The sequence below is a fragment of the Phocoena sinus genome, chromosome 9 (assembly GCF_008692025.1).
Source record: "Phocoena sinus isolate mPhoSin1 chromosome 9, mPhoSin1.pri, whole genome shotgun sequence".
NCBI classification, from domain to species: Eukaryota; Metazoa; Chordata; class Mammalia; order Artiodactyla; family Phocoenidae; genus Phocoena; species Phocoena sinus.
The window spans coordinates 298,119-313,096 of NC_045771.1; the positions used below are offsets into that span (position 1 = coordinate 298,119).

At 46.7% G+C, this 14,978-nt stretch overlaps 1 protein-coding gene across 10 annotated transcripts in view; it reads left to right on the forward strand.

The window, feature by feature from the left end:
* Positions 1-14,978, forward strand: part of ESYT2 (extended synaptotagmin 2) — a 76,872-nt gene that overhangs the window by 39,829 nt on the left and 22,065 nt on the right. For all 10 annotated transcript variants that reach the window (XM_032643679.1, XM_032643680.1, XM_032643682.1 and 7 more), the window contains exons 7-13: positions 4,111-4,166; positions 8,106-8,226; positions 10,248-10,424; positions 11,276-11,358; positions 12,805-12,853; positions 13,934-14,023; positions 14,445-14,540. In XM_032643679.1, coding sequence (XP_032499570.1) covers positions 4,111-4,166; positions 8,106-8,226; positions 10,248-10,424; positions 11,276-11,358; positions 12,805-12,853; positions 13,934-14,023; positions 14,445-14,540 — 672 coding nt within the window. The remainder of the gene's footprint in view (positions 1-4,110; positions 4,167-8,105; positions 8,227-10,247; positions 10,425-11,275; positions 11,359-12,804; positions 12,854-13,933; positions 14,024-14,444; positions 14,541-14,978) is intronic.

The window sequence follows — 14,978 nt, forward strand, 5'->3', positions numbered from 1 at the left end:
TTTGCTTTTTGGAACTTCTGGAATTTTTTCTTTCTGAATACTTTTGATCCGTATTTGGTTGAATCTGAGGAGGCGGAACTGGAACCCTCAGATACGGAGGCCCAACTGTATTTAATTTCTGTAAGCCTCAGTCTCCCCGTCGGTAACATGGGGAGTACACTTATACCTCCCTCAAAAGATTAGAGGTGACGATTAAATGTAAAACGCTTGGTATAGCACCTGGCACATAGTGAGTCTTCAGATGTTTCAGAAATTAAATATTTTCCTGTACGTAGGGTTAGCATTCTGGTGGGGTCCTGGCAGCAGAGGCCGAGCACTGGTAAGCACAGAAGCTTGGGTTAAGGTTCTGGTACGAGCCAGGGCGTGACCTACTCTCTGCCCTTGGACGTGTCCCAGGGAAGTGGCGGCCACCTACTCATGCTAACTTGACAGTTGTTGGGATTGCTTCTGGCATACACTCTTAAGGGTGTTTCACAATCCTGAGGTCATTTTTTTTTTTTTTTTTTTGCGGTACGCGGGCCTCTCACTGCTGTGGCCTCTCCCGCTGCGGAGCACAGGCTCCGGATGCGCAGGCCCAGCGGCCATGGCTCACGGGCCCAGCCGCTCCGCGGCATGTGGGATCCTCCCAGACCAGGGCACGAACCCGTGTCCCCTGCATCATCGGCAGGCGGACTCTCAACCTCTGCGCCACCAGGGAAGCCCCCTGAGGTCATTTTTAGGTTTGTCTCAGGAGTATGGATTAGAGTAGACTGAGTCAGGAGGTCCTTTCTAGAACTTCTCCAGGAGATGGTCTGGGGCTCACTCTGAATGTGTTTACCCTAAAGGGTCCTCCCAGCTAGCAAAGGACATGCCTGCTGAGGCTTTGGTCCACAGATTGAGTTTCTTCATCTATAAAATGTAAATAACATCTTCCTTTTAGTGTGATTGTGAAAAGAAATTGAATCCTACTAGCTAGGACTCCAGCAATTGAGGTACCTTAAGCAAAAGAAGGGGGAGAAGGGGAGGCTTTATTTAAAAACAAAATGAGCATATATCGATGTCTTATGAAACCCATGCAGGGGCTGCAGTTGGGAGTCAGGAACAGGACGGAATGTGGACGCCGTGGCCACTGTCTCTTGTGCCTGTTCTGCCGCAGCTTCGTTCTTCTCTCACCCTGAGACCAGCCTCCTCTGGTCCTTCAGGCCACAGGCCAGAAACACTGGCTGCCGGTGCCCCCAGGAGTGAGCCTCCTGGTCTTCCCTTCGTCCTTGCCTGCCCTATTCCAGCTGCATCAGATACAGACCCTTAACCCCGAGACCAGGAATAGGAAGGTTGCAGCATTCGAATGAGGCTTCCCGAAACCGATTCCTGCAGCCCCGCATGGGAGGCGGCCATGAGGGGCGAGGCAGGGCTGGGCTGGCAGGTCCATGGAGCCCACTGGACGGAAGAGGCCCAGTCTTAGGCCACACATTAAGCCACTGGGGAGTTTGCGGCTGTTTATCCCGCCAGGTGTTCTCTGCATTTCTTGCATCTGGGGTTTGATATCTTTCATCATTTTGGAGCGTCTTACCCCACCACCATTGTTGCGGTGCTCTTTCAGTGGCCCTGCCCCCTCCCTGTGACTCTGTCTTTGGAGGGTCTTGTGCAGGAGAGAGTGTCACACCCGCCCCCAGCAATACTGGATCTCTGTGGTCAAGGCATAGAGGGTGAATTCTGTTCCTGTCCTCTGAGTGGCTGTGGGCCCTCGCCTCTCGAAGGCAGGGCTTCTGCCTTTCCTGCAGCAGCTGTGCTCCTCCGGGCCCGCCCTATTTCTGTGGATTTCACAGGGTTTACTCTGGCTCTCCTGCCCTGGGATGGCCCTGTCGCCTCAGCTCTCCATGCATCCAGGAGTGATGCTCTTCCCAGTTTTCTACATCCCAAGTGAAAGCTGGAAGTCCTAGGAGCTTTAAGACATAAGAAAAATATTCGTGACCTTTACCACCAGCCCAAATGAGAAAATTCAGAAACTCTGGAGAAGGGCGGAGCCACCAGTCTGTTTTGTTTTGTTTTTAAATATTTATTTTCTTTTTGGCTGCATCTGGTCTTAGTTGCGGTACGCAGGCTCTTCCTTGTGCCGCGCGTGCTCAGTAGTTGTGGTGCGCAGGCTTAGTTGCTCCACTGCATGTGGGATCTTAGTTCCCTGGCCAGGGATCGAACCCGCGTCCCCTGCATTGGAAGACGGATTCTTAACCACTGGACCACCAGGGAAGTCTCCACCAGTCCGTTTTTAACAGACTTCCCGTGTAGGACGCCTGGCGTGTCGTCAGTGCTGAAATGAGCAGTGGCTGTTGCCGACTCTTCTGCAGCCCTCAGATGGCACGGAGGGCAGAGGGCAGCTGGCTGAGGTTCTCGTGAACACATGCTGCGCTGGTGGGGTTCCAGTTGCAACGTGCCCACCTTACTCACTGTTCCTCGGCAGCCCAAAGAGCTGATTTCCTGTCCTTTGGAAGCACGTCTCACTGATTCTTCAGTTTCCTGAAAGGAGATCCCAGTCATCCAGACTTGGTGGGGGAGGCACTAATTTTAGTTGCTTTCCCAAAGCGCTGCCTGGATCTGCCCCTCCCGGTGGCTCCCCTCTGTGCCCCCGCCCTCACACCTGTCCACCTGGTCACACACTCACTCTCGTCCTCCCACACACGGTCACTCACACTCCTCTCCCACCCCCTCAGCTTGGCTCTTCTGTCCCCTGGCCTCCCTGTGTTCATGGACAGGCCAGCTCCCCCTTCAGGGCCTTGAACGTGGAGGCCCTTCCCCTGGGGCCTTCTTTCTTGCATTCAGATCTCTTCTTTTCAAACTCACCTGAGTCTGTCCTTCCATGAATTCTGCCCCTGCCTCCCAGGCATTTTGTTTCTCAGAATTTGGGTAGCATTCAGGTATATCTTATCATTTTGACCAGGGTCCTGCAAGTAGGCCCTCTGTCACCTGAGAGTTTGTAATCTGGTTATATTCCCTTCCAGGTGACCGCCCTTTGGGAGAGCCTTTGAGTGCTTCTTTACTCCTGATTCAGCAGGATGCCCCAGGCTCACGTTAACAGTTTTTGTCCCAGTCCTGGAATCAGCCATTTCTTCAAAATCCCCTGTTCCTTTTAGTGGAAAATGCGTTTAGAGATCATAGTCAGGGTGCTCTAGGGAGTCCTAGGGAGGTTAGTGTTTCAGGACTTTATTAAAGTTGTTGCTTTTGAGTTTTGCTCTGTCCGAAAGAATCTTGACCCTTCCAGTTCATATTTATAACCACCTACTCCCCAGCTTTGTCACTCCAGCTATATGGGTAATAGAGGTCATGCAGTTTCACTTAGCATCTTCTACAATATAAAGCACAAGTAATTTCATTATGTGCAGTATCCATCTTGACAGGAAAAGCAGTGTTTCCAGTCAGTACTTTTTACCTGTCCACATCCGTTTAATAGAATCTCAGCCAACTATATAGGAATTATTCTAAGATAAATACCCACTAGAAAAATGAGCAATAAAATACAGATGTTGAATGAATGAATGGAACGTGTCCCACTAATACAGGAATATGCAGACTGAAGCAGTGATAAAGTACCATTCTTTAACTGCTGGATAGACTGATTTTTAATATAGGTGTAAAATATTTTTAGTAGGGTGTAAAGAAAGGACATTTTACACAGTTTTGATGGGAATGTAAGTTTGTACAATATTAGGGCAATTATGTAGCATCTATCAACATAAAAAATGAAAATGTATCTTTGACCAGAATTTCGACTCTTTGAGTGCTAGTCTCCATGTGTATGTAACAACACGTGTGTACAAAGATATTCACTGATTCATTACTTACAATAAAAGAGAAATTGTAAATATTCTAAGTGCTTGTCAATAGGAGGATGGGTATATAAATAATTATGATTTTACTGGAGTAAATTATGACATCAAAAGAACAAAACAAGAACAGGCAAGGTATCTATACCAACAAGGGACAACGGCCTTGATGTTTTACAAAATGAAAAACAAGATATAGTACAGTATTATGTACCAAACCCATTTCATTTATAAAGAAACAAACCTGCATGATTTGATATGATAATTGGAAATAATTTGCATACTTAATATTTTTGCCCTTTCTTTAAAACAGCTTTTAGAAATTAATTGGACAGGACTGACTAATCTTCTCGATATCCCCGGATTGAAGTAAGTACTCTGTCACGTCCTGTGGGTAGCTTGCTGGTGGTGTCGTGTGCGTTTCCATTGTCGCGAAGACGACACAGATGTTTGAGAACTGTGTCTTCCGAGCATGGTCCATGCTTTGTGGGCGGGCTCTCTTGGGCTCTGGTGTTGTCACCCCGTCTGAAGCTCTGGGTCAGAGCTGCATGAGAGCCCTGTTAGGACTAGATGAAGCCTTTTCATTAGTCATGAGATGTCTTTCCAGTTTTGGTGTTTTAATATCCCAGAAGATTAAAGAGAACTTTAAAAAGTTTCCAAGCTTAGGTGTTTCAAAAGTAGCCCTTTCTGGAATCTTTTCGAGCTGTGCTGCGCCTTCCCTTTCTGCGTTATGTGCCTTGACCCGCGCCTCCCTGGAGGGGTAGGTGTCAGCCCTGGACCTGGGAGCTGCATCGTGTGGCTGGGAGGCCCTCATTGTTCAGTGTACCCTAGTGTCTGAAACACGAAGCAACCTTCCACCACGAGCATGTGAAGCCCTTCGGGGCTTGTCCCGCCTGTGAGAGAAGTGATGCTTCCCAGTCGCGTCACAGAGTCCATCTGTCCTCCAAGGTGGAAGGCGGTGGCAGCAGACCTGTTAGCCACCTCTGAGCAGGAAGGTCTGAGGCTGCAGCCACCAAGCCTGCTTCTGCTGGTTTCACTGTTGCATTTGAAGGTTAAAGTGTGTTGCTTGTTGGTTAAAGTTACATATGTTTCTAGTGGACACCGCTAATCTGTGGGGGGTTTTTCCCCCTAAAATAGCTTAAAAATTGAAATACGAAAACCTTGGTTTCAATCTGTTTTTTTCTCTTCCCGTGTATTTGTTTATGCCCTTGAGATGGCCATTAGAAAGAATTTTATTTTGTTTCATTATAAGGGAAAAATTAAGGCTACACTGAGGCATAGTCATAACAATAAAAGTCTTTTTTAGGTGCTGTGGTTTATTGGATATAGAAAAATACTGTTATCTTTAAAAGATTTTTGGAATGAAAGGAAAACTTTTAGAGTTTTGTTAAAGTGTTGATTAGGATTCTTGCTTGCAACAACAAACCCAACTTACCTGGTCTTCATTAAGTGAGTAAATAATTGAGTAAACAAATACTGTTTTTTAGAGACAGTCTATTCACTCATCCGACAGATGGGTACGGAGTGCCTGCTGTGAGTGCCAGCCGTGGCCATGAGCAGAGTGGAGCCTGCACCCTTGGCTGGTGTCGCCGAGAGGCCTGTGGCCCTGTTGGGTAGCCAGGCACAGCCAGGTGCTGGCGTCCACAGGACGGCTCCTGACTCTGCTTTTCTGTGTGTGGCTTTGTTGCCAGGCAGACTCTTGCTGTGAAGTAACAGCTTCTAGCTTCTATTCTACACGCTCAGCAACCTCAGTTGGAAAAAGAACCTTTTCCCACGAGTTCCAGCAAAAGTTCTAAGGTTGACTTCTGTTTGTCTGCCTGTCCTTGGACAGACCCTCCTGGTTCTGAGGATCAGGTTGGGCCTCATGCCCACGCTGAGAGGAGGCAGAGAAGTGCTTGAAGAAGCGCCAGTGAAGGGGGGTGGGCGGGGGGGCCCCCCAGGGAAGGGTTCCAGAAGTCGGAGGAGAGGGTGCTGCTTAGCTGGCAAAAACGACAAATCCCTGCTGTCGTTTAGTGTAGAAGAGTGTGGTCTGCTTTCCTCCCCTCTGCGTCCTGGGAGGGGTTTGTCGAGCATCTGCCCTGCAGGCCATGTTGTGCTGGCTCCCTGTAGAGGGCCAGAGGGCGGGCTCTGGCATGAGCCTGCAGCACAGCTCGGGGGTCAGTCCCAGAGCATTCGGTTAGAGGGGAGAAATGCATGCACGCTCGCACGGCGCACACATACAAATACAGCGCCATTTCGTTGCATGATTTTATATGAAGGCAGGCTCTTTTTGTATAGTAGTAACTTCCAGCTGCTGTTTTATATATGGGTTTTCATATATGCAGTATATAAAACCTATTCTTCTGTATTCATTGTGTATAGGATTGCGTTTGTCATTAAAAATATCAATATATCCTCATATATATTAGAAATACAGACGGAAATAGACACACACCATTCAAAAATGAGACTATGGTATAAAAGAGATATGGTTAAATACCCCTTTTAAATTATATACATTTATATATGATACATAATTATGTAAATTTTATGTGATAAAATATACACATATCTACTTAACGTAAAACTTGGGCTACTGTTTCTCAAAGATTCTGTCAAACAGCTCACAGCTGTGGCGAGCCTTGTCTTATAAAAATAGATATTTAATAACTTTGAACCTAACATAATGAAATCTTGTACCAAGCTTTACAAAATGAACATCTACATGCTCTATCCATTGACTACAAAACAGAATCCAAGGTATTATAAAGTAGCAGTGATGCCTGAATCACTTTACTTTACCACAAATTTTAGCTATCCTTACCATTTTTCAACGAAGAGCCATAAACTGAGTGTTGAAGGGATGAAGGTTGTGACAGAAACAGAAGTCGGGTGATGAGCAGGGTCAGTTCCAAAGGACCAGAAGGGTGGGACACAGTGGAAGCTGTTCTGTGTGCTGAGCCCCAGCGTAGTCAGGACGAGCAGAGCGGCTCAGGGGATGCCCAGCCCCACTTGGGAGCCCGCGGTGGGGCTGCCTAGCTGAGCCTTGTGCTGGCACCGTAGGCGTTAGAGAGAGGTGAGGCGGTGGCCGACCACAATAGCAGCTAAGGGATTCTTGAGACATTTATGTCATCGGTGAGGGGTCTCCTGTTTCAACAGATTTTCAATATAAACAAAACTGGTACTTCTGCGGGGAAATGCCTGAAGTCAGACTATGCTTGGTCTTAATGCTTTGAAGGGCCACCTCATCCTCTGCTTGGTGAACACTGATCCGGTGTCTGCCGGCTTAGACCCTCTGAGTCCCCCTGGACTGTTAGCGCCTGAGTAACTGGCCTCTTCAGCAGTAGAGTGGAGCTGTCTGTGGGTGTGTGGTTTGTCTTCTGCCCACGTCAGACTGAAAGGTGCTGTGCTGAGGTTCTGCATCTTGGCCTTGCATTCGGACCCCCAACCTGCAGTGAGGCTCAGTTATCACTCAGTGAATGACCGCACTTTCACTGTGTCCCAGTGGATGTTCCGTGTGTAGTTACTTTACATCTGCGTGTTCATGATGTTAACATCTGAGAAGTACTGGCAAGAAGTAAGGTTCTTTTAAAACTTTGCACTTCTGGCTAAAGGTGTCCTTCTATAGCAATGAAACTTGGTTTACGTATGCCTTCAAAAGTGCTGTCACACATACGTTGCTTGATTCTCACATTTACACCAAAGAATAGACAAAAAGCATATTGAAAGTACATTTGTTTCTTTAGCCTCCACAGTTTTATTCTTGCTACTGAGATCTCTGTGCAGTGGTGTATAGTATTTCAAATTGATTACAGTATTCAGTACCCAAATAAAGTGTGAAGAAAGAATGAACTGTAAATTCCTTTACTTCATTGGGACCTCTGCATATATATCAGGAAAGATAAATTTAATGTAATAAACATGGAATGAGTAAATAAATGGATGCTTGTTTTGGTATTCTCTGTACTTTTATGGGTGTTTGAAATAGTTTATGTTAAAAAAAGATTTATTTAAATGTATTTTACTTATTCAATATTAAATCAGTGATAAAGTTATGTGGAAATGTATGAGATGTTATTTAGGATGCTGTGAAATATAGCCAGAATAGTATCCTGTGTTCTCAGAATAAATCCCACATAATCGTCACTGTAGCAGTACTGCATCTAAAGTATTAAACTGCTGGCTTTAAATACTGTGTTAGAGGGATTAGCTCCGCGCTGTCAGTGGGATATTGTGTCACGTCTGTGCTAAGTTCACTGTTAACAGGAGATAACTAGTATTGGAGTGTCTGATAGTTGGTTTGTTTGTTTTTTACCTCCCACCTAACAGTGGTTTGTCAGATACTATCATTTTGGACATAATATCAAACTACCTAGTGCTTCCCAACCGAATCACAGTTCCTCTCGTCAGCGAAGTTCAAATAGCACAGTTGCGGTTTCCCATACCAAAGGTAAGCATCCGTTCATTAACACTTACAGACTGGAGGAACTCTTCACATACTTGGGTGTTGTGACTTCTTGTATTTCTCCTAACAGCAGCCTTGCCACGTGGATCTTGATGCAGTAAAGGTGGTCTGTCCTGCCCTGTTCCTTAGGAGATTGGCTAAGGGGCATCTGGCCGAAAACTTTCAGAGACTTGAGGACAGTTCTTAAACCTCAGCTGTGAGCCTCAGAGCTGCTCATAGGGATTTAATTCTGCAGATATCATTGCAAGTTGTAAAGAGCAGCTATGACAACTTATTTATTGCTTCAGAAAGCACTTCCTATTTGTATGTATCAAGATGTAACAGTTCAGCCTAAGCTGGGAACGTTGTACAAGCCTCCTCTCAGATATGACAAAGTGGGCATCTTTGGGGTCATTCAGTGAGGGATGTGGCAGGCCCGTCCTTAGTGTTACAGCTGCCCTGGGTGGGGTGGAAGGGCGTGGCCGGGGCTGAGTCACAGCCCTGGGGTTAGGCAGCAGCTTCACTTCGGGAGCATAGTCCTTGGTGTGTCTGGGCTGCAGTTTCTTCATCTGTAAGTTGGGGTGATGCCCTGCACACAGAGGCGGGTCACACATGTTGGAGTCACCTTCGTTTGAGTAAACTAAACAACCTCAGCCTGAGACTGTGAGAGCCTGCTGGCCAAGGACGTGGAATCCTCTGCTGGGCACAGAGCTGGAGGGTTGGCCCCAGTTAGCAAGGGCTTCTCCCCGCTGGGCTTCACCCCACCTGTCTGGTCTGACCAACCTTGGGCTCCAGAAGTGGAGTGGGCAGCCTGTCACATGGTGTCTGGTCCTAGTTCAGTGTCTGTTTCCTGAAGTAGAAGTGGCCAGCCTTTCCCCACTGCCCGTTACTCTTTCTAGGTAAATTCGATCTCAGTAACAGTGCACAAACCAACAAACGTGCGTGAGCACTCCTGTATTTCTTCAAGTAACAACACCCCAGTCACTCATGCCCAAACTAGTTACATTGCTGGCATTCAGCAGATGTGATGGGACGTCGTGTGTGAGACAGGGATGCCTTTTTTCCCTTAACTTAGGATTCTCATCTCTGGAAACGCAGGCCTGCCTTTTCACATAGAAATCCCCGTGCTCCTAGGCCATTAGGCTTTGTATTCTCTGAGCACAGGTGACCATCTAAGCCTGCCCGGATCCAGCCTCCCTGCTGCTCAGATATGTTTGTTGCCACATTATCTAAGCTTTAGACCTGTGAAAATATAAGCCAGGGATTTTGTTTTGTTACGGTTTTAAAAGCGTATTTATCTGTAACAATGTCGATCTTTCTATGCTGGTTGGTTCAGAAATACTACCTGGTAATTTTTTTAAAAGTGTTTTGTGGTGTAGAATGCTACCCTCCTAAAGGTAACTTTACAGGTTGTGTTTGCCTTGAAAGAAATATGAGTGGAGGTTTTCAATTTTATCAATTAAACAACATTTTTGAAAAAGATAACTCTGTTAAGTCTGTGAGTCATATGTATCTCAGATTTTCAGTTTCCTATCCATAAAATAGGTTTAATGAATGACAGTATTTCACAGGATTCTTGTAAAAATTCAGTGAAGTAATTGCATATCAAGGACTTAGGAACAGTCTTGTGCATCCTGTAGTGCCAGTTATCACTTGTTATCACTGCAGTTACCACTAATGTTACAACTACCGAAACACAGGATTGTTTGCTGACCCATGAGGCCCTGTGCCATCTGACCTCCTGCCGTCCTGCCCTGCCCAAGTTGGGCTCCTGGGGTCCCTGGGGCACAGTGCCGCTCTGGGACCACCCCGTCCCAGGAGAAGTCTGCAAGAGGTGGTGGCTCACGCTAGCCCCTCCTGTCTCTGGCTCCGGTCAGACCCCTGGAACCCCGTTGTGCTGCTCCTGGCATCACGTGTTTGCCTTTTTTGCTCAGGGAGGAGGAGCTGCCTGGTCCCTGTGCACAGGCTTCGCTCCGTGTCTGTTGGGTGAGCCAGTGAGCAGTCTGCTCTGTCTTCCTTCTTTCCAGGGTGTCCTGAGGATACACTTTATTGAAGCTCAGGATCTTCAGGGAAAAGACACTTACCTTAAGGGACTTGTCAAGGGGAAGTCAGACCCCTATGGAGTGATTCGAGTTGGCAACCAAATCTTCCAAAGCAAGGTCATCAAGGAGAACCTCAGTCCAAAGTGGAACGAGGTGTATGAGGTGAGGGAGTGGGTGCTGCTGCCGTCCCCCTCCACGTACCTGTTTCACTCCTGCTGCGGGGTCGTGGTGTGCTTATTTAGTTCAGGGTAATCTCAATTCTCTTTGCTTTCATTTTCCATTTTTAAAACTATTGTACCTTGTATCCCTACCTCACACAAAATTTTAAACCTTAATCGCATCAAGCTATCACAGTAAATAATTAGCCCTTAATACACATAAACGTATTCCAAAATGAGGTTGATTATTTACTGTTTTGTAAATTTTCATTTAATACATCTGGACATCTCTACATGTCAATAAATATAACTGTTCACTTGAGTAGGTACCATCATGTTTTTACTCAGAGAGATCTGGGCTTTTGGGTTCATTGTAACCAGCGCTGTATGAGTGTCGTGGGTTTTCTGCATTTGGCCAAGTTTTCCCCACATTACGCTCCTCAGAGTGGAATTGCTGCATCACAAGGTATGCGGTTTGGAAAGAACTGAGAAGTGGTGCAGTTTATACCCATCAGCTTCCCGTCCTCCCAGCCTGGTCTGTTGCCAAATCTCTCAATCTTGGAGTAGTGGTGAGTGGGGCACTTGCGGCCACCCTGCAGCCAGCACTGACCGGGGCCGCTGCCGGAGCGGAGAGACATCCAAGCTTGTGGCCCCCGGTAACTGGGGACAAGGCGCAGTGGCCCATGGCCGTGTGCGTGGATACAGGTCCCTAGCAGGGACCCTGCCATTCAGAAGTGTGTCGGGTCCGGCCGCGGGGACCTCAGTGCTGTGCAGCTGCTGCCGCTGACTGCAGTCACGTACTCAGTAGACACGATACTAGTGAATGTGAGATAACTGTGAGCTGCTACCTTTCAGGCTCTGGTCTATGAACATCCCGGACAAGAATTAGAGATCGAGCTCTTTGACGAAGACCCAGACAAGGACGACTTCCTTGGAAGGTAAATCCTTCGTGACTGAGGAGAGCGTAGACTCTTTTTCTTTGATAATCACTGTTAAACATGTAATATAACTTCAAAAACAGGATTACGTACATGTTATGTGTATGTTAAAATGGCTCTTAGATGTAGCGTTGCTTCACCTTAGATTTCTTAAAACACGTTTTGTTCCTAAAACATTCACATTTGAGTAAGAAAAGGAAAGCTGCTAGATCTGTGTCCATCATAGCAGCCACATGTTGCTATTTAAATTAAATTGATTAAAGTTAAGCAAAATTTAAAATTCATTTTCTTAGTTGTGCTGCCCCATTTTAAGTGCTCAGCAGCCACGCATGGCCCCCAATCCAGCCCAGCTCTCCAGCCTTTACACCACACAGGCAGGTGTGCGCTAGGTTATAGAAACAGGTTTTTTAACTTTTGATTTGTTATTGGGTTATGGGGGCGGGGAGTAGATAGTAATTTATATTGTGCCTGTATACTGGAAAAGCAAATACTGACCTGTTTGCTTAAATTGAACAACCTGTACAGCTGAAAAAAATACCAAAAAACACACTTTAGCCTAATCTTTATTATTTAACTGAATTTCTTGTGGCAAAAAAGATATAAGGATAGATGACATTGGACAGGTCTGGCTTCATCAAGAATGGGCTGTGTGTTAGGCTGTGACCTCAGAATTCATTCATGAGACAGTTTAATGAGGAGCAACCAAAAGATTTCAAGCAAGGCAGTGAACAGATCAGACCTGCATTCCAGTAAAGCCACTGTTAGGTTATCAGGGATTGAGAGTGGGGACTGGCCGGCCTTCAGGAGGCTGTTGGGATAGATCAGGAGAGAGATGTCAGGTCTGACCTGGGGCAGAGCTCGGGGGCAGAGAGGAGGGGTGGCTGCAGAAGAAGGGGGTGTCACTGTCCCGTCCTTGTCGTCTCTGGCTCGGGGGGCCGGCTGCATGCTCCCAGCAGTGCAGGATTATTGGGGGAAATGCAACGGGCTGTCGGGGACATGCCGAGTATGAGGCAGAGGCCTCTGCGGCCACAGAGACGCTGGTCAGAGCTGAGGAGCGAGTCTGGGGAGGCAGTCAAGGCCTAACTGAGCGCGCAGGTGGCTGAGCCGGAGCGATGGGCGGCAGCTCGGAGGGCATGCCAGGCCCAGGGCGGAATATGCCTGCACATTTGGGGTGCGTGTGAGCAGCTCCGTGTGGGGAAGACCAGCCCTCCCAGCTCTGACCGCAGCTGTGCCTCGCCAAGTGTTCCTACCTCCCCGCTCTTCCCCACCTCGCTTCACTCTCGTGGGTGGAAGCTTGGGGAAGCTTTTGGAAGGAGTCTGTTTCTTGACAAACTAGCCTTTTGTTGCATTTCTGGAGTACCTTTTCATAGACTAATGCTTAAGGTTGTTTCAGTTGTAAGAAGTGTGTTTCTATGTTCTAAAGTTGTTGTATTGTTATCTCTATAGTCTTATGCTTGATCTTATTGAAGTTGAAAAGGAGCGCCTTTTAGATGAAGTAAGTTTCCTTTCAGTACTGTTCTATTTCATGAGTGTTGACAGAGCACCTGCTGCCACCGCCACCTGATGGTCTGAGAACTTAACATCCGCTCACAGACGTTGAGGACTTAGGCCTTCTAGTAACAGCAAAGTGAAAAGAAGTCAGCACCTACCAGACACTCGAAATTCCTGAGGATCCAAACACACACCAACTTTGTTTCAGGCAGGCACGCTCTCCTTCGGAGTCAGGGCAGAATCTGGGAGAAACTCCCCAATAACAGGCATTTTAAAGATAGTTGGAGTTCACAGCAGAGCTGGCACAGTGCCGTTGGTGAGAAATTGTCCCATGAAAGATACCCACAAATACAGTGTGAATTGACAGCAGCAGACGTACTTCAAGCAAGATATTGCTATCAGAATAAAAAGGATAAAAAAGGAAGTTTGTGGTGGCTTCTAAAAGATGGGTAAGATTTGGATAAGTAAAGCGTAATTAACCAAATCACTGCTGAGATCTGCTTTCAAAGTAACGTTTCCCTTCCCATGCACGCCAGCACACACTCAACAGGTATCTGCAGGTTATCATGTTGTGTGCCAGGTGCTGTGTGCAGTGACGGGCAGAGCAGACAAAGCCCTGCACTCGGGGCAGTCTCTTCTTAATACTGAGTGTTTGGGGCCCATCCTCGATTAATTGCTTTGTGGCTTTTAAGCTGAAACAAGTGTATACTAATTATTAGTATATAGTGATGAGGAAAAACAGACCTGTTAATGTGTCTGATATTGAAATTCAGACTTGGGATCAATGTTATATTCTCTCTTGGCCCATAAATTCTATGGAAGTCCATACGTAAAAGCCCTACAGTGTTGGGTGGTATAAGAGGACATTTGAGTCCTTGAGTGTGAATTGGGGGTGGAATTGGGAGTCAGTGAGTTAAGACACGCAAAGCGGCCACTGTTGTCGGTGTCTGGGGCCAGCAGCCGGTTCTCAGGCCTGGAGCTAAAGGTGGCAGGACTCAGGCCTTCTGCGTTTGTGGAGACTGTTCAACAGTTTGCGTGTCTGATCCAGGAGGACTTTGGCTGAACTGTCTTGCTTTCTCTGCAGTGGTTCACCCTGGACGAGGTCCTCAGAGGAAAGCTGCATTTGAAACTGGAGTGGCTCACGCTCATGCCAGACGCTTCAAACCTTGAGAAGGTGCTGGATGGGGTCCCATGACAGCCTGCACTCCTGATCGCTAAGATTAGTACCTTTAAACTGTGCTGCTGCTCACTTAAAAAAAATACAGCAATCATTTTGACTCCTGTGCTGTAAATCACTACAGTAGTACCAGGGATAAATTAGAGATAATGGAGTTTACAGGTCATTCTCACCTGTTTTATGAGATCTTTAAATTTTGTGCTTGGTTATTGTATAGGGATTTGAAGAGCCACAGGTGACCCGAGTGCTTCGTTTGATTGATCTGAATAGAATCTTATGTTCATTCTCTCTGTATTGCATATATCAGATGCTTATTTCTCCACTTTTCTTATTTTCTTGAGGATTATAGACATAATCAGGAAGAAATAGTCAGGAACCTTGGAAACCTACCTACTGAAGCTTCTTCCTTTCCTTGTAGGTGCTGACAGACATCAGAGCTGACAAAGATCAAGCCAATGACGGGCTGTCCTCCTCGCTGCTCGTCTTGTACTTGGACTCAGCCAGGAACCTCCCGGTAGGTGCCTCCGAGAGAGCCCACTGGGTGCTTGTTTCCTGGCAGTGGATCCTGCTGTGTTCAGCCGCGCCCACGCCGTGTCCCCATTCTTGTTGCTGTGTTTTCACTTCAGTCCAAGAGAGCAGCAGTGGAGAGGGATACGTGTACATTTCCTCCATGAGTGTAATTTTATGTTTACATCTTATTGGTTTATCCAGGATGGTCAGAATTATCTTACGTGTTTTAAGAAGAAATCTCCAGTACATAGGAAAAGAATACACCTAGTAGTTAGAGAAGAAGATTTTCTGTAGAGAATCACTAATTATTAAAATGTAGTACCTAAAGATGAAAATTATATCCCTTTGGCATCATCCTGGAAGTAGCACAGCAGGGTGACGGGGCAGCGTTGGGTGATCCCCTGCACACACGGCTTCTGGCCCAGAGCAGTGCCTCTCCTCG